The following is a 19,833-nucleotide window of genomic DNA, read 5'->3' as shown; positions in this document are numbered from 1 at the left end:
TTACAAATACAGAAGTTTTAAGTAATTCTTGCCTTGTGGTTCAGTTTTTCTGTGTTTCCTGCAGATGCAGAAGATCCCGAGAGCAATAACAATCAACAGAGATCCGGCGGCAGCAGCAGCAGCAGCAGAGATCAGCACTGTCCACGAGACCGGAAGATCTGAAAGAGACGGTCATTAGTGCTAAAATAATGTGTGCAGAAACACCAGATATCATCAGTGAAGTACCTGCAGCACATGTGTGACAGAGTCGAGTGTTGAGGTGTTGAGTCTGGTTTCTGATGGGATTGTTCAGCACACAGCTGTAGGAATCATCCACACACTCCAGATGGAGAAGAAGATCAGACCGGCTGAGATTAGAAACACTGATGTTGGACAATACACTGTTTCCTTTGAACCAGGAGAGAGTCACATGACTCACATTCACCACAGCTGAACACACCAATGAACATGATGATGATGAAGAGTTTAGTGAAGAGTCTCTGCTGATGACAGGAACAGGCAGACGAGCTGGAAAAAAAGAGAATAAATGTGATTTTGTGTGTGTGTGTGTTTTATTTTCTATCTGTCCACTTTCTCTCTCAAGTAAAAGTTCATCACACACACAGGTCATTGCTGACACTATCAACATTTATAAACCACTCATCTTTGAAATTAAATGAAAAGCAAAATGATGTCATCACAGGATCATCAAACAAAATAATATGTGGTGGAAATGTTCATGACTTTCAGAGAAAAGACAAAAATTACTAAATTCAGCAATCTTGTTTATATACTGGTGGAATTTTTATATAATTATTTTTATTTGCAACCATTTATGAAAAAGGACAATAATTTTAACTTTTTTACTGGATATACTGTAGTACAGTAGATTAAACTAATGAGAGTGTAAAAGTGTTTAACTCACCATAGACAGTGAGATTGAATGTGTTGAGTGGCGTCTCATTGCTGGTTCTGGTGACTGTATAAAGTCCAGAGTCTGTGGTTCTGCTGTTGGTGATGGTCAGAGATCCAGTCTGATGATCCAGTTTCAGTCTGTCTCTGAATCTCCCATCAGCATTATCATTATAAAACCTGATTGTATTGTTCTGTCTGTTGATTTTAGCTATGAGAATGTTTTCAAATTTCCACATTGGATTATCTCTCTGTAGTTCAGTAAGATCAGGGTTCAGAGTGACTGATTCTCCTTCAGTCACTGACACTTCCATCTTCAGTTCATCAACACCAAACACACCTGATCAACAAACAGAAATATTTACTCAATTAAAAGTCTTTCTGACAGTTTTAGTAATTTTCAAACTATTTATAAATCACCATGTTCAAAACCCGCACTAATTTCAATGAAAACTCATTCTAGCAGCGTGAACACACCAGTATTTGAGTAACGATGGGAATAACAGCCTTAAAGCTACTCACCGGCCAGACTGCACGAGCACAAACAGATGAGAGTGAGCATCTTCATCTCAGAGCTGTTCGCATGATCAGATCCTGTCATGTTTGAAACAGAGCAGACGTCTCTGAAGTGAAGTGTGAACAAACTCCTCCCTTCAGAGACTCCACAGCATGTGCCTTCTCGAACTGGACACATGAAGCCTATATGAAGGTGTCATTTGAACATTTTCTGTTATATGAACCTACAAATACGAATAAGTCCAGTAGCTGTTCATAAATATTCATGAACTGAGCGTCACAGATATGCCATAGGCCCTAACTAAACTAAAGTCTTACGAGTGAAGAGAAAGAACATAACATGAAGTTTCAATATTTAAGTGTTTAAATGTGTATCAAGAGTAATAATACATTCAACCTATTGAAATAATCTGGATTTGAGAAAGAAAACCATGTAAACTGATTCAGATGTTGTCAGGACACAAATGATGTTGAATGTCGTTCTGTGAGTGAGGGAGGAGCTAGGAGGAGTGTATTCACACCGACTGAACCGCTTCACTTCAGACCGATGATTTCAAGAGAGCAGGACCTGATTATATTATTATAACAGTTCAGTGAACTGCTGGGAAAATGCTCGAGACTTTTATTCTCTTGTGTTTGTGCTCCTGGAGTCGAGCTGGTAAGTGTTTTTATGGCGTCATTTGTGCATCATTCTGCTCTTTATTATTTCCTTGATTTATAATATTTTCAAGATGTATCAGACTAATATACCCAAACACTTTTGTGCAGAATGAAGAGATATTTCTCAGTGGTGAAACTTTTAAACACATTTGAAATGTTTGTTGATCAGGTGTGTTTGGTGTTGAAGTGAAGATGGAAGTGACTGAAGGAGAATCAGTCACTCTAAACCCTGATCCTTCTGAACTACAGAGAAATGATCCAATGTGGAAATTTGAAAACATTCTCATAGCTAAAATCAACAGACAGAACAATAAATCAGGTTATATAATGATAGCGCTGCAGGGAGATTCAGAGACAGACTGAAACTGGATCATCAGACTGGATCTCTGACCATCATCAACAGCAGAACCACAGACTCTGGACTTTATAAAGTCTCCAGCATCAGAACAGACACGATCAACATGTTCAATCTCACTGTCTATGGTGAGGAGAAGTTACTTCTGTTTGATGATTATGTCCCTAGAGAAAAAATAAATATACTAAAATGTATCTGAAATACATTTATTTCATGCTAAGTATACTAAAAATATAGTTGCATATTATGTACTTAATAAAAATACCTTTTTTAGTATACTAAACTGGTATACTTAAAGTCTGCTAAACTGGAACAACTCATTTTGCACTTTAATCGTGCAGAAGTAGTGCTGAGGTCCAACTGAACATGTACTGAAGTATATCTGATTGTGCAAAAGTGAAACTATCACAAGTATACTTTAGGCACACTTTAAATATTATGCTTTGAAAGACCGATATTATTCAAATATCATACAATCCTCATCAATATTGACATTAAAACACATTTTAGGCCTAATATTAAGAAATGTGCATTGTGTACTCCAAATAAAGTTTAATTATAATTTTTTTTTATCAGTAAGTCTAAAGAGATATGTCAGTAAATATGTTAATATGACATTAATGTATTTTAAATATATTACTTTTTTTTTTTTACTAGGGGTGTCTTTGCATTAATCACTGTTATATTATTGTGATATTAAAGATTTTATAATTGTACATATTCATTTGTTTGCATTTCATGCCTTCTAATTATATTAATGATCAACATTTTAATATAATTGTTTATTTCATTCTTAAAATCAAGTTTAAATATATATGAAATCATAAATATTACAGCACTCTTATGGACTTGATTATTTTATTCTCCAATATTTCCAGCTCGTCTGCCTGTTCCTGTCATCAGCAGAGACTCTTCATCATCATCATCATCATCATCATCATGTTCATTGGTGTGTTCAGCTGTGGTGAATGTGTCATGTGACTCTCTCCTGGTTCAAAGGAAACAGTGTATTGTCCATCATCAGAGTGTCTGATCTCAGCAGCCGGTCTGATCTTCTTCTCCATCTGGAGTGTGTGGATGATTCCTACAGCTGTGTGCTGAACAATCCCATCAGAAACCAGACTCAACACCTCAACAACACTCAGCTCTGTCACACATGTGCAGGTATATCAGCAGCACTATATTCTTTCACAAACTAAACTATATTTCTAGTTTTAACATTGCTCATTTCTTGTCTCAGAAGACCGTATCCACTGTTGTGGCTTCACTGAAGCTGTGATCCGATTGGCTCTCTCTGCTGTGGTGGGCGTGGCTACTGTGGCTGTTCTGGTTTATGAGATCAGATGCGGAAGTCTTCAACAGAAGAAAAGTGTGCAGGAGTAAACATCGAACTCTTCTTGCATAACTGGAGGCATTATATATATAAAACATTGTTTTTATTCATTTCAATGGTATTTGCAGCACTTTCACAATACAAATCATTCTATCGTTCGGCTATTGTTTATATCTGCTGACAGATGTTTGGGGAAATAACATACAGCAGTTTTTGAACCATTTTATGTTTTATTAATTCATTAAAAATTATTGCTGCCCCCAGTTCATCACAAACATTTGTTGTAAGCCAATTGTTGGCCACATTTGTTGGCGTTCCAATCACTTGATTTGATTTTTGTGCTATTTAGCCTGTAATGTCAATCCTTTTGAGAATAAATCCGAGTCACATGATCAGGAGCATATTAAAATGTAGATTTAACCCTAATCAAGCACCTGATCAATGCTAATCAATGTCAACTGTGCCATGAAAAGGTTCATTACTCGAAGCTTTTAAAAACGGTGCACGCTAACGACATCTTCTGGTCAAAAGGTGGAAAAAGCTGCCTTTGCATCCCGGACGACAGACATTTTTGGACTGTTTCATGTAATAAAAAGTTTGTGCTTTGAAAAGTGTATAAAACAATAAAAATGTAGTCATATGATCAAAAATAAATGAAGATTATCACTGAATGGTCGGTTGAAGCACTTCAAATAAATACAAACAACATGCACAAAACTACTCGTGTAAATATTTATTCGTATTATGATTTATTCTTATCAAACAGCGAATGACACAGATCAAAGATGCGAAGAAAAAAGGCAAAAGAGAAAAGGAGGAAGAAGAAGAGCGAAGCTTGCTTTGGACCGGATAAGATCGGCTTGAAAGGAAAAGAGATGATCGGATCGTTTAGACAATAGACTGAACTCATAAAAGAACATCTGCTCAACAGGTTTGTGTCTCTGAATAAAATTAGAAAGGCTTCGAAGCGAGGAGGGGCTTTAACCACAAGCCCCAATGCTGTTTGTAACCGAACTTGAGGTTTAGCCGATTTCCTGTCGAGTCTCAGTTAGAAATGTCATTTAGGGAAGTACAGCATGGGTCACTCACTTTAGCAATGTTAGATTGTGCAATCTGCACCCGAAACTCTGTAAAAGCGTGCAACCTAAATAATTATCTCTCACTTTGCAAATGTAAGCGGCTAGTCGCCTACAGAAAGATGTGCTTTGCAACTTGAAATTGATCCAATGGAGATTGAAAGGTACAGTCGAATGGTTAACAGGAAGCAGGGGGTGTGTGTAGTTAAGGAAATGCTGTGGGTGAAACCCCTGCCAGATATATACTGTAAAACTTATAACAGGGTAGTGAAGACCTCTCGTGATATTTTTATTCTGAAATTTGCTATTAAAATGATGCCATTGTGTTTTTTGCTATTAGAATGTGCCATTGGTGATTCTCAAAGTCTCAGAGTAACTTGCTTCCAGCGAGCCTTAAGGGCATTCGAACCTGGAGTTTGACCGGACTGTGAAACATCTGACCAACGGACAGCGCTCTCAATCTGAAGGTGAGAACAAATCTTTTGATTTGAAAGGATTGTTGAGATGTGTGTTTAGAAAGTTGGGTGTTTAGAGGGAATATAAATATGACAATGTCACAGATCACATGGTTATTCAAGCTCTGGTGCAGTGCTTCGGTTTTTATTGCGTAATCCAGCAGCGGAAGTGCTGTCCGGAGAGAAGTGACGCGAGAGGCCGGACAAGCTGTGGGGGATGGTGACTAATTAAAATTATCCAAAAATACAAATACTAGATCTCCAGGAAATCAAATGAATCAGAGAATCTAATAGTGAGTTTTCACCAAATGCAAAGCTAAGCAGTTTACTCATGTGATTCCTACTTGCACAATGAGTGTCTTCACACGCATCAACAACATCAACATGTTGGAGATAAATACTTTTGCTGCTCTCTAGTTGTAGAAGTCCTAAATACACCAGAAAGCCAAACGCTGGCATGTCTGGGTTCAGAGCAAGCATAGACTGTAAAAAAAGATGGACAACGCACTTTCACTCTCTTCCATTGGAGTAACTGAAGCAACCAGTGTGTCAATATGGTTGATGTCTTGAGATTGGAGTCTGAGCATAGTGAACGTGAAGTAGAGCCGCGATATCAACCCACACTCCTGCAGAATCGATTAATAATCTCATTATGTTGGTTTGAAATAAACAGTTCTGGAAATGTAGAAATGAAAGTTAAAGCTCTGATCTCCTCCCAAAAATCCAGAAAAAAAAGGCCTTCATTGACTACTTCACTCAGAGAAGCTGTCAATCTCAGCTGTCAATCATGACGTCAAAACCCGCGTTTTTATAGCATCAATAACTAATTAAAACAACATCAGCGTGATAAAAACTGCCTAAAATGACAGAAACCATCTTTGGAAAAACATATTTGATGTGTAATTGTACTGTTTAGTTTGTCTCATGTTTATTACTTTGCATGGAGAGGCCCGCCATTATGACCTATGCAGTATGGGAAACAACATACCTTCTGATGTTCATTCACGTTTATTTGATGCTATAAATGAAACAGCGGGAAGAGATGATCGGTGCCATAATACTTGGATTAGCAACAGATGCAAATGGGAGAGACTAAAAAATTGTACAGCTAGTAGTGATCATACTGAGTTCAACTGTAAATAATGAGGAAGGTAAAACAAGGAAATACAGGAAAGCAGACTGGAAAATATTCAAAAGAATGAGCGAGGAAGGATTGAAAATGATCAAGATGAATGTAGGAATAATTGAAAGAATATAGAGTTGATGTATCAGAGTGTTGCTAGTGAATGAATTCTGAAAAGCAAAGGAAAAAGGAGGGAAAAACAGCTCCATGCTGGAATGAGAAGTGTACAATAGCAGTTAAAGGGGAAAAAAACTCACAACTGGGAAAATATGACTAAATATAAAAAGACTCAACCAGAAACTAGACAATCACGTCAATGTGCCGGCGGGCTTTAGCATATCAACACCAGTGGAGGTGGGGCTAATTAACATATTTATATATCTGTGTATATTAAATGAGGCAAGGGTGTAGAGTTACATTCAAGCTATTTAAAGGCATGAAGAATTTTTTTCCACATGAAAAAAACGATTAAATATGTAATTTTGTTGTTCAAAGATGAGTTTTAAGAGACAAAATTATTGACTACAGGCGGACTTTAAAATTACAGACCGACTTTAACTTCACATTTAGGTAAATTAATGGAAAAAATGGTTACAGATCAATTGAGATAATCTGTTTTTTTTCCCACATCAAAATGGTTTTAGACGTGAAAAGGGAACAAAGGACTCAATAATGAATCTGGAATCAGATATTAGGAAAGCATAATAGCAGTTTTCTTTGACATGGAGAAAGCTTATGATATATTAGGGAAGAGGAGGGTTTGTTGATGAAATTAGATACAATTGGGACAGATGGAAAATTATATAACTGGATTAAAGAGTTTTAATTGGGTTTTAAATTCTCAGTGAGAAAACCAAATATATGTTGTTTATAAATAAAAGGTTGAGATGAAATTATATAATAAAGAGTTAGAACAAGTCAAAGTGATCAGATTTTAGGAATGTGGTTCAATACTAAAGTTTCATTGAGTACACACACTCATGAATAAGACGGAGGTTAAATGTAAGAAGATTTTAAATGTAATGAGATTAAAAATGATCAACACATATTCACTTTTAACTACGATTTTTTCCCTCAATAACTCCTGATTTACTGATTATTAATTGCTATTAAGGTAGTTGTTAAGTTTAGGTGTTGGGATTAATAATGTAGAATAAGTTCATTCAGAATAAGACATTAATATGTGCTTAATAAGTACTAATGAACAGCCAATATCACAGTAATACGCATACTAATAAGCAACTAGTTAAAAGACCCTAAAATAAAATGATTTATTCGACAATCATAAGAGCAATAATATATTATAGTTGTACATATCAGCATGCAGCCTATGTAAATAATGTATAAAAACAGCAATAATAAGAAGGCAGATCAATAAAAACTGGCAATCTTATTGTGATACTAAGCAAAAGGGAAGGCATCGACATTTAATACAAGAAGGAAGGAAGACTGTATTATCTCTAGATTAAGACTGGGACATACAGGACCTTATTCAACAATGCATATGATAGGAAAACATCCTACAGGATTGTGTGAATGGTGTGGATTTAAGAGTGGAACATGTACTAATTCAGTGCAATAGATATTCAGAGGAAAGAAGTAAACTAACTGAAGAATTTCAGAAGAAAGGAGATCAACAATCACATTAAAGAAGCTTTTAAACCCAGAAGAAGGCAATCGTTTAGTTATTTCTAAACAGAACCCATTTAATTCATAGCTAATCATCGCATCGCTCGCTCCCGGACAGAGGTGGATCTATCGGAGTTAGATACAGTGTTAATTTCGTTGACGAATAATTTTCGTCATAATTTTCGTTAACGACATTTTTTCACGGACGAAAACGACACGATGACTAAATAAAAATGCGTTTTGAATGACTAAAACTATGACTAAAATCTACTCTAATTTTCGTCAACTAATAAAAACAAGACGAAAATGAAAGAGGGGGGCGATTTGGGAAGAAATCCAGTCAGGACTGCTGTCCTGTGTGGAAGATGCGCAGATTTGAAGTGTAATGTGCTGATCTAACCGCGGGAAACGCGGCGCTGTTGCGCACTCTACGGCCTCGCGCAGCAGCACTTCAGATTCGCAATTAATGAATAGCGCACATTTATGCTAAGCGATTGCTTATAAGATACTGCTCTCTACAGTATCCATACACCGGAGCGCTTTTTGTCTTCTGTCCGACAGCGAGTTCACGCACACCGCAGTTGAACACAGAAACGCCTCCTGTCACTCACTCAGAGCAGCGGCAGGCCTCGAGACTCTCGTTTGGTCCGGTTGAAGGCTGATATGACAACTTTAGCACATTTGTCAGCTAAACATTCATTCAGTGTTTCCCATCAATGACCCTGTGCCACCGTTTCATAATGAACCGGAAATTTAAAACACGCTTAGCCAAAATGGTCTGTAACGTTGTATTTTGCCAACGAACTAAATCGAAACTGTGATATGGCTTTGTGCCTTTATAAAACAGGAAATTACAGTCATTAAGTATATATACAGTCTGTTTGTGCTGCGTGTTTTAAAAAGAAGTGCACATTTGCTCACCAGATCAGCTGCTGATCAAAATAAGGATTTATCGTATTAATTACTACAAAAGTAGGCTATTGTAATTTCCCTATACTGTTGTGTAAAGTAACTTTTGTGTAAAATAATTTTTGTGTACTGTTGTGTAAAATATTTTTTATTTTTAAATTTATTTTAGAGTGCATTTGCTACAATATGTGGATATTACTGTCGTATGAATAATTATATAGGCCTAAAATTTATTATATTATTATTTTTATATTATTGTAATAATTGTTTGGCATCCTAAAGCACAATGTAAACTGAGGTAATATCACAACTAAAAATATGTTTGAACCATCTTTCATGTCCAGGTACAAGTCAATGCTGTTTCTTTGGTCAATGTGCACACTGTGTACTAATTTTGAGCTCTCAAAGTGCACCAGATTGATGCATTTAACCTTAAAATGTACAAAATTTTCTTCTGGGGGGCATGCCCCCGGACCCCCCTATAGGACGTACACAAAACATAGTTTTACAAATTCCATTGAGAAATAATGTTCATTTTATGAACTTTACTCAACAATACTACAACAAAGCTCCTTTTATGACAGTTAACAGAAAATTAAAATTTCATTGGGCAAAATATTTGGGCTAAGCCCTGAATGTTCACAAAGTCTGGATCTGCCCCTGAACTACTGTATGTGAATTTACAATTTATTTTTAAATATGCTGAATTTTGCTCTTTCGTGTCTTTTTTGCACTTGAACTGTCAAAAACCACCCGCTTTGGCGAGCAAAGTACAGCTGGGTGAACAAAAACAGTTTGGAGAATATCAGATGTACCTATATCAGTGTGTAGGATTGTTAGAGAAATGCTTAATGCATTACAATTTAACTAAATTAGATTTTAGTCGACTAAATCTACAGACTAAAATCTTATGTTATTTCAGGTTGTCAGGACATTTAAAAGGTTTTATAGGACTTTAACTTGCACTAAAACATGTGATGTATACCATCCAAGCCTCTAGTATTAATACAACTGTTCGTCTTGATTAGTGATTCAAGCTCAGAAACATTTAGAATCTGTTGATGTTTTTCATATTGAGTCATGATGGATATTTTATTTATTTATTTATTTATTAAACAGTATAGATGGTTACTTTGTGGTAATACTATTTGTGAACACAGTTGTGAATGTCAGTCCATGAATCCACAAAAACTATCCCTGGGCACTTACTTTGGTGTTGCCACCCTTCATAGACCTCATGCCACCCCTTTTTCTAGATCCGTCCCTGCTCTCGGACACACTCACTCTCTCGCGCAGGTTAGGTTCGCTGTCCCATCCTACACCTAATATTTAGATGGTCTGGGATTCGGGATATAAGTTTCTGATCCACAGGAGAATGCGAACCGCACAAAGAACACTCCTGTCCAGTTGGTGGTGGTAAATGCACCATTTAAGCTGGTTTGCAAACAGCCATAAAACTGAAGAAGAAGATAAGCACAAAGAGGAAGAAGCTTTACCTGCATCCCAAAATCCACGTCCTCTAAATATTATTTAATATAACTAACGTCACATTGAGACGAAGACTTGCGATATGAATGAAGCAATCCACTAACGTCTGACACAATTGCAGTCTTCTGCAATATAATATCAAATATAATGTTTAATTAGTCAGTCCTAGTCGGAAAATCTCTCTGTTGGTCGACCATTTTCAAACAAACGAGTATTAATAATATCCATCGAAATCCGATTTAGCTGGAATCGCCAACATTATGTGGATCACTTTCAAAATAGTTTCGTTTTTGCTAGTAATGTGTGGTAAGTTCAAGCGATTTTATCTCTATTTTTGAACACTTTCGGTTTCGGTTTCATTGATCATTGGGATGACAATGTCTCTTTTCCATAGGCTATATTCGATCTTCTGTCAATTCAGTCATTAATATTCTTATTAAAAATGAATATTCTGTTTCTCACTTTTTCCCGTATTATTAATAATCATCATTACATTCGGGGATATTCTTTAGTCGTGTTTTCCGTGCATTAGATGGTGCAGGACACTTGGGTAAAGGTGGTTTTATATTCGCACATTCGGGCTTCTGATAAATTCAGACTTTCCAATAAATGTGCAATAAATTAATGTTTGCAAATTTTAAGCAGCGACATGATATTGACAACCAACGATTGTCAACTTACAACATTTTTCACAGTCGATCAAAATAGGCAAGTATTGTTTTAATGGCATATTTACTTGTGAATATCCACTGAATGTCCAATGTAGTGTGATTAACAAGGCTATTGAATACGGATGTCCGAATGTGCGAATATAAAACCAACTTTACTCAAGTGTGCAGGACTTTGGTTGTCGTTGTCAATATCATGTCGCTGCTTAAAATTCGCAAACATTAATTTCTTGCACATTTATTGGAAAGTCTGAATTTATCAGAAGTCCGAATGTGCGAATATAAAACCAACTTTACAGGGTTGCTAGGTCTTCACAATAAAATCCACCCAGTTGCTACTCACAACTAGCCCAATGTCTTTCTTTTTTTTTTCAAATCCGCGTTTTTGGCCAGGTTCCCCCGTGACATTTGTATTCCAGGGTCTAAATATCACGTTAATTCCCTGATAGCACACGTACATCTCGGAGACGTCTATTTGATGTGTGTGATTACGTCTGGAAGACGTATTATTTAGAGTGTTTGCTCATCTGGAATACGTCTATAGGACGTATCCTGTCAATGTCAAATAGACGTTTAGAAGATGTCTTTGAGATGTTTATGATTTAGAATGTATGTAAAACTGACATTTTAAAGACGTCTATTAGATGTTTGTAAACGCAGATGCTTTCCAATGAAGTGATCTTTAACAGAGCTTGCAGACTACGTGTGCTATCTGGGTTGGGGTCGCTTCAAACTGCGGACATGAAAAACAAGAGAACTGAAAACAGCGGAAACGAGCCCTTGCCGTGATTTAAAAAAACAACACATTCCAGCGATAGATCAGCTCTTATTAAACACAGACCAATGTTTTTTTGTTTTTTTTTAAAGGTACGTTCGTTTGTGCCGCGAGATGTTGCAAAAAGTGTTCGGGTCGTGGGGACATGCCTAAACAATAGTAGCGTACTTAGAGGAAAATGTTAGCCTCTTTAGTTTGCTTTAAATGTGAATTGTTTGATTTAAAAGCAGCATTTCAAGCTTTCTTTAGACACATGTTTCAGGTTTGTTTGATAATTATTCTTTGAGTTTCAGTTCATTATTCAGACGTTTCAGATATTCTCCAGAGGCAGAAACGCACCCTGTTTTTATAAAAGCACAAGGTTTTGTTGTTATTGTGAGTGTACACAAATAAAAATAAACCATTTATAGTTTATAATGATGTATTGTACTTATCTGTATGGCCAAAAATGATCTTAAGTATTTAAAGTTGTTTCTGATGTCATGAGGCGAGTTTGCGCCGGCGCGTTCGTCGAACAGAGGGTTAAAGAAAACGTAGCCTATTAAGTTTCATATATGTTACATTTATTAGCCTATAATATTATTTTAATGTAATCTATGTTGATTATGAAAAGTGAACAGCATGAGTAAGATAGGCTACATCATATGTGCAATATCCTATGTCGGGTCAGACATGATTCTGACCTTTAAGTTTTTTTGTTTTTTTTTGTGTATAAATCTTTAAAATTAAGATAGAATTTATACAAACCAAAATTCACTCAAATCAATGTTTCATCAACCAATTGCCTGGATTTAATAAATAGGAAGAAAACCAAGAACACCGGGTGTGGAATGAATGAGGCTGAAATAATGTGTCTTTATGTTTTTAATACATTTCTTGAATACATATCTTAATTACTTGATTGTTTGATACTGATTTTAGCTGTAATAGCCTGCACTGGGGCCCATCATATAATTTTGGGGTTGTTTTGATAATCTGTTATATTCATACATGTAAAGTTATGGAAAATAAGCCTTTGTTTTTAATTTTACATTCAGAAGTCAGAACAATTGTATGCTTAAAAAATAAGATCTCTGTAAAATGTGTATTAACATCTTATTTCTTAAGTTCGTCACTCTTTTATTTATGTATTTATTTTTCTTTATTAAATATTAGTTCATGTTAAATGTAAAAGTAGCACACCCTTAGATTTTATGCCCACTAATACCAAATTTAATTTGGTGAATTTTCACCTCATAAAGTCAGATTGTGTCAGTTAAATGTGTTCACTAGCATTAATGAGTTTGTGTTTGTTCTGCAGGAGTGTTTGGTGCTGAAACAGATGAAGTGAAGACAGTGATGGAGGGAGATTCAGTCACTCTAAACCCTGATCTTACTCAAATACAGGGAATTAATATGATCCTGTGGAGGTTTGGAGACACGGGCTTCACCATTGCTCAAGTCGAGGAGAATGAGATCTCGTACGATCCTGAAGAGAGATTCAGAGACAGACTGAAGCTGGATCAGACTGGATCTCTGACCATCACAAACATCAGAATCAAACACTCTGGACTTTATAAAGCAGAAATCATACACAACACTGGGACCACCTATAGGAAATTCACAGTTATCGTCTATGGTGAGAACACACACGTTTATAAATGACATATAACATGGATAATTCAATGCTTTTAAGTTGCTTTTTGTTTCATAAATTAGACTGAATTAAACTGATTTTCAAAGTGCAGCCATCAAATATTCCTTACGAATGTGTTGAACAGTAGTTTCTCAATCTCACAGTCATGCTGTTGTTCTGAATATCATCACAGCTGTGATTGGGCCGCAGGAAAGAAGTTTATAGTAAATGACATTTGATACATAATATATCCAGATATTTAACAGTATTGCTTAATCTGCATATGCCTTATGTAAGTAATTATAAACGTAAGATCTGTTAGACATCATATTCTAGTGGCCACTAACAGTGTTTACTTTGAATCTGATTCCCTCAGAGTCTCCAGCTGTTATTGATGCTGGTTAAAGGTGAAATGAAGAGTGTATCAGAGACGGAGGGAGAATCTGTCACTCTTCAGACTGATACTGAAACACACGGAAGATGAGCAGATAGTGTGGAGGTTTGGAGATGAAGGAAAACTCATAGCTAAACATGATCTAGAGGCCAAGACTCCACCATTATATGATACTGATGAGAGACTCAGAGACAGACTGAAGCTGGATAATCAAACTGGATCTCTGACCATCACAAACATCAGAATCACAGACTCTGGACTTTATACAGTGAAGATCAGCAGCAGCAAACAGACTTTATACAAGAGATTCACTGTCACTGTCAGCGGTGAGTAACTCAAGACTACTTTAGAAGTTGTTGTTTTTCAGCTCTCTGTAAATATTTCAAAACTTCTCACCCTGAGGACATCTTATTATCTAAAACAGCTTGTCTGACACCTGTAAATACAGTAGATCTGATAAATAATGACTTTCTGTTTCACTCAGGTTATATAGTGTTGATGTTTATAGTGTTTGTTATAGACTTATTCACACAAATGTCTGTCTCTCTTTATCTGTTCCAGATTCAGCTCTGTCTCCAGCTGCTGTAGCAGGGATTGTTGTTGTTGTTCTGCTGCTGGTATTTTCAGCTGTCACAGCTGCTGGTGTTTTTTACCATCGTCGCAAAGTCTCTGAACTACAAAATCAAACGAGTAAGTATTACAGCTGATAGAGCAAGAGGAAAAACATTGAGCTTTATTGTAGTACAGTACAGTATTAAATGTATAATAGGATTTCTTCACAATCGATATTTCTACCTTTTTAGCAGTTCTTAATCAGTGATTGTTCAGAGTTGAGCTGAATTACATTAATACTAATTACTGAATCTCTGTATCGCTGTCTGTTTGAAATGCTGAATTTAAGATCTTTTGATCATGTCTGTTTGTGTTTGTTCATGTAGTTCTGACAACTAAGGAAAATCCCAAATTCAGTATCTCAGAAAATTAGATTATTACTTAAGACCAATATAAAGAAAGGATTTTTAGAAATCTTGGCCAACTGAAAAGTATGAACATGAAAAGTATGAGCATGTACAGCACTCAATACTTAGTTGGGGCTCCTTTTGCCTGAATAACTGCAGCAATGCGGCTTGACACAAGGAATGCGACAGCTGAAACCCATGTCTTGCATACGTCTGTGCGTAGTGGTTCTTGAAGCACTGACTCCAGCTGCAGTCCACTCTTTGTGAATCTCCCCCACATTTTTGAATGGGTTTTGTTTCACAATCCTCTCCAGGGTGTGGTTATCCCTATTGCTTGTACACTTTTTTCTACCACATCTTTTCCTTCCCTTCGTCTCTCTATTAATGTGCTTGGACACAGAGCTCTGTGAACAGCCAGCCTCTTTTGCAATGACCTTTGTGTGCAAGGTGTCAATGGTCATCTTTTGGACAACTGTCAAGTCAGCAGTCTTCCCCATGATTGTGTAGCCTACAGAACTAGACTGAGAGACCATTTAAAGGCCTTTGCAGGTGTTTTGAGTTAATTAGCTGATTAGAGTGTGGCACCAGGTGTCTTCAATATTGAACCTTTTCACAATATTCTAATTTTCTGAGATACTGAATTTGGGATTTTCCTTAGTTGTCAGGTATAATCATCAAAATTAAACGAAATAAACATTTGAAATATATCAGTCTGTGTGTAATGAATGAATATAATATACAAGTTTCACTTTTTGAATGGAATTAGTGAAATAAATCAACTTTTTGATGATATTCTAATTATATGACCAGCACCTGTAAATGCGCACAATCATTACATCACCTACCTGCCTGCCGAAGCCATATGCTAAATTTTACTATTTCTGGCTTACTTTACAACTTAAAATAGTCTAGAATCTCTGAAAATATTTGTTGCAGAACATATTTTGTACTGATTTAGTTTATATAGAAGTCTATGCAGTTCTGGAGTGGTCATTTGGGAGAATTCCTGGTGGCCGGTGACTGATATGGCCGCTCGGATAAAGGGCACATAAAGCTATCATAAACGTTCAGAAGGTTTACATAGTCCTGAAGTCACATGGAGTACTTGTTGGTGTTTCATCTGATCATTCGCTTATAATGTCCTCATTTGTGTTTCTATGTGCTGCTGTGACATGAAGAGAAGATATCAAAACAACTAGAGCAACTGCGTAAGTATCACAGCTGATACAAGAGGAGGAAAATGAATCTTATTGTACTATATAAAATGTATAATATGATAGTCAGTATTTGTTATTTTCCCCAAACGTTCTCATTGTGAGTGATTTAGTGCAGTAAGTGTGTGATTGTTCAGTACTGAGCTGCATCTAAATCTCTGTTTGAAATGCTGAATTTAGAAAAAACCTCACTCATAACCTCCTCATTTCTCTTTCCCTGTGCTGCTGTTATGAAGCGAAGGATCTCTGAACAGCTAGAGCAACTGAGTAAGTATTTCAGCTGATACAGCAGGAGAATGAAGCATTTATTGTTTGATAGTAAAGCAGAATATAAAAACAAAACATATGATGATTCACTGATCTAATGTAAAACATACACAGTAAAATCAACTCTGCTCAGAGAACATATGGTCCCTCTGTACACAGAGTTAAAATAACATTGAAGCAGAGTTAAAGTTAATATGATGATAACATGTTGTTTGTGGAGTTGTTTAATCAGATCTTGAGAGATTTAATGTCTTTTATCTTCATTTGATTTAATCTAAGGCTGTGGCTGGAAGTCCTTGTAGTTATTGTGTTTCTTTTCAGTGATTATGCTTGTTAACAGCAGGTGTTCATCACTACTGCTTAATTGTAACTTAATCACTTTAATTATCTCATTAACGTTCACTCTGTCTCAGTGTTGCTTTAACACTATATAGTGAGGGACCATATGTAATCTAAGAAGAGTTGATTTAACTTTAGAGATTTTGCTGTGTACAGTATATAACCAATAGAGTATAGTCCCATTAGTTAAAGTTAGGTATGCACTTCTTCATTGTTAGTTAGTTGAGCTGTTTTGTAAAGTGTTACTGTATTGTTTATTTTGTTAAATGACATTAATGATGGATTTATCCAATGTTCACACACACATTACTGTAATTGTTAGGGACCATTAATATAAAGTCATGCAGATGATGAAGTGATTATTAGTAGCTCATGAAGATTCACTCAGTGTTTTTGACTCGTGTTTCTGTTTCTGTCTCTGTGTGCTGCTGTGACATGAAGCGAAGACCTGTGAAAAAGAACTGCGTAAGTATCACAGCTGATGCAGAGACCAGGGCTGTTTACAAGGAAAACCATGTGAGACTGAGCTTGAATCTGTTTAACCTGTCTGTGTGTGTTTGTAGATTAACCCTTAATGCCTCCTGAAATAATGAGATAAATGACTTATAATAAACACTGCAATATTGCTTAAAAGTAAAATGTCATATTTTACGGTCACTATAACACACACGGCATTACTGTAATTGTTACATGATATTAATATGAAGACATTCAGGTTATGATTTAGAAACACAAACGATTATACAGAAATTTCTCAGTGTTTCATAATCTTCTCATTTGTTTCTATGTGCTGCTGTGACGTGAAGCGAAGATCTCTAAAGAAGAATTATGTAAGTGTTAAAACTGATACAGTGAAAATGAGCTTTATTGTAGATTCTAAATGTGTAAAATTAATAGTCAGTATTTATAATTATTCACAAGTTCTTCATGTAATTTAGTGCAATAATTAATGAAGTGTGTGTCTGTCATGTTCATTCACTTATAATCTCATCGTTTCTGTTTCTGTGCTGCTGACATGAAGTGGAGATCTCTGGAACACTAAAGAGAATGTGTAAGTATTACAGCTGATGAAAAGGGAAAGTGAGCTTTAGTGTGTTTAAATGTACAAAATAGACAATATTTCTTAATTTTGCACCTTTCTGTATTTAAATTAAGTGCAGTAATTAATGAAGTGTATGACTGTCCAGTATAGAGCTGCATGATGTTAATATACTGATAATCACATACAACGTTAACTGTAATTGTCTCGTTTCTGTGTTTCTGTGTGCCGCTGTGACATGAAGCCGAGATCTCTGAGAAAGAAATGCGTAAGTATTACTGCTGATACAGCAGGAGAAATAACTCATTTGAACATAAACTAACATTAAGCAATGAATGCTGTGGAAAGTGTTTTTTATTGTTTGTTTTACTGGTCACACGTATAACATTAATGTAATTGTTACAGTATTAATCAGTGTTTGAAATGTTCGTCTGATCACTCAATTTGTGATGTTTTCCATGTGCTGCTGACATGAAGCGAAGATATCTGAACATCTAAAGCAACTGCGTAAGTATTACAGCTGACACAAGAGGAGAAACAATAACTGTATTTTGCAACAGAAGATTTTAAATTCATAATATGATTTTTCATACTCAACATTTATAGGTTCTACTGCAGTGATTGTGTGATTGTCCAGTATTGAGCTGCATGATATTACTGAATCACAAACAACATCTGATTTACTAAATTACAGTAATTTTTAGTGATCACTAAAAAGTAAACTAATTTGTAGTTTAGATAAAATTATCACTTGTGTAGTGATTTCAGTCTCTGATATTCACATGTTGATTTAATGTCTTCTTTGTCTTTTTATTTCTGTTTCTAGGCACCGAAGTCACAAATCAAGAGACAATGAGATCAGATTTGGAGAAAGGTGGAGAGGAACGGTGCATTACTGTTCATGATACAGCCATAAGTCAAGCGACAGGTGACGTCAAGATATCCATAGAGGAGCAGGGCAAGAGGATTCCAATCCGTAAAAACAGCAGTGAAGATGCTGGAGTTCACACACATGGTCAGTGGAAAGCGTCATTGAGCCCTGGAAAGATGCTATATAAATAAAACATGATTATTATTTTCTGTTATCTTTAGCATTTTTAATGGATTATCGTGTCTTGTTTGGGAATGTGTAGCTGTAACATCATGTGTGTGTAGATGTGTTTAAACAACAGTCATTGTCTCTGGATTTCAGATCCCACTGTAGTGACGCCGCTGTTAAAAAAAGAACATGATGGAGAGAATAAGCCGGAGGACATGACTCCAGGTTGAGATAAGACACGCCCACCCGTGTCAATCACTATGACATCATCAACATGAGCGCCATATTTCTGTCCATCCCGTGAATGTGAGAACCCATTTCTGTTGAGCTGTTAATCTGCAGAGTAAAAAGCTTCTTTGGTTGGTGGTTGATGAAACTCTTTCATACATTATTCATTTCAATAATGCTACACTTCAATCCTGTTACTCTGTTAACAAAATACTGCCTTGATCTTTGATATTGTGTGATAGTAACAATCTGATTATCACACAATGTGTTATTGCTTTGAAAAATGCTAGAAGTGGGCAGTGAAATGGGCTTCTTGGTTTCAAGAATTTAGCGCAATGGTCAAACATGTCCATCTAGTGAATGCTTAAAGCACCAAAGACGAGCTCTGAAGCTTAGAAACTCCTACAGACACTAAACTCACTGATGAACAAGTAATTATAGCTGCAAAATACATATCCAGTGATAACTACATCCATCAGGAGACACTCTAAGATCTCACATTAGGAAGTTTTTGGTCCAATAAAAATATTTTTCTTTTCTTTGTGTGTGGCTTTGAAAAACACTACTATCACTATCACTACTTTATATCTGTATATGTATTATTACCTTTTCGGTTACTGTATTTCTGTGCTGTTGTCTTTATTAGTTAATGATAATGCAAAGTCCTTATTTCAAGGTTTCTAATTGTTACAGGACAAAGCAGTCATTTTCCATTGCCTTTGCTGTAATATAATAACACTCATTGAATGTGTGCTGATCAGGTGAACATCTGACCGATCAAGCATATACAAAGACATTAACTAATGTCGTTAAATAAACTGATTATTATACCATCACCTCTTCTCCTGACTGATTCATTCG

General features: G+C 36.0%; 1 protein-coding gene and 1 long non-coding RNA gene across 7 annotated transcripts; one reads left to right on the top strand and one right to left on the bottom strand.

The window, feature by feature from the left end:
• LOC125279489 (hepatocyte cell adhesion molecule-like) lies at window positions 1–1,989 on the bottom strand. Its single transcript, XM_048209266.1, has 4 exons — window positions 1,414–1,989; window positions 905–1,231; window positions 226–507; window positions 1–158 (listed from the first exon to the last, which is right to left on the bottom strand). Exons 1-4 carry the CDS (start codon window positions 1,583–1,585, stop codon window positions 1–3), a joined length of 939 nt encoding a protein of 312 aa, XP_048065223.1. The 5' UTR covers window positions 1,586–1,989.
• Window positions 1,990–3,405: 1,416 nt separating this feature from the next.
• Window positions 3,406–19,808, top strand: LOC125248755. Of its 6 annotated transcripts, none has more exons than XR_007180371.1 (15): window positions 3,406–3,586; window positions 3,663–4,686; window positions 5,219–5,298; window positions 13,179–13,496; window positions 13,870–14,213; window positions 14,449–14,577; window positions 16,025–16,054; window positions 16,297–16,327; window positions 17,108–17,131; window positions 17,473–17,496; window positions 17,688–17,717; window positions 17,950–17,973; window positions 18,183–18,212; window positions 18,532–18,720; window positions 18,898–19,808. It is a non-coding gene; the product is annotated as an uncharacterized LOC125248755 (long non-coding RNA). The 6 variants fall into 6 exon arrangements; XR_007180369.1 differs by having other exon boundaries at window positions 5,197–5,298; XR_007180368.1 differs by lacking the exon at window positions 3,406–3,586 and having other exon boundaries at window positions 4,597–4,686; window positions 5,172–5,298.
• The last annotated feature ends 25 nt before the right edge of the window (window positions 19,809–19,833 follow it).

The sequence above is a fragment of the Megalobrama amblycephala genome, linkage group LG1, assembly GCF_018812025.1.
Source record: "Megalobrama amblycephala isolate DHTTF-2021 linkage group LG1, ASM1881202v1, whole genome shotgun sequence".
Taxonomy (NCBI): Eukaryota; Metazoa; Chordata; class Actinopteri; order Cypriniformes; family Xenocyprididae; genus Megalobrama; species Megalobrama amblycephala.
This window is presented reverse-complemented; position numbering and strand designations above follow the sequence as displayed.

Excerpts from the sequence above, each read along its gene's own strand:
- LOC125279489 (XM_048209266.1), bottom strand. The coding sequence starts at position 1,585 with ATGTGTCCAGTTCGAGAAGGCACATGCTGTGGAGTCTCTGAAGGGAGG. Across the intron at positions 1,232-1,413 it reads GTGCTCGTGCAGTCTGGCCG|GTGTGTTTGGTGTTGATGAA; the intron begins GTGAGTAGCTTT and ends TTTGTTGATCAG. Across the intron at positions 159-225 it reads CTGTCACACATGTGCTGCAG|ATCTTCCGGTCTCGTGGACA; the intron begins GTACTTCACTGA and ends CGTCTCTTTCAG.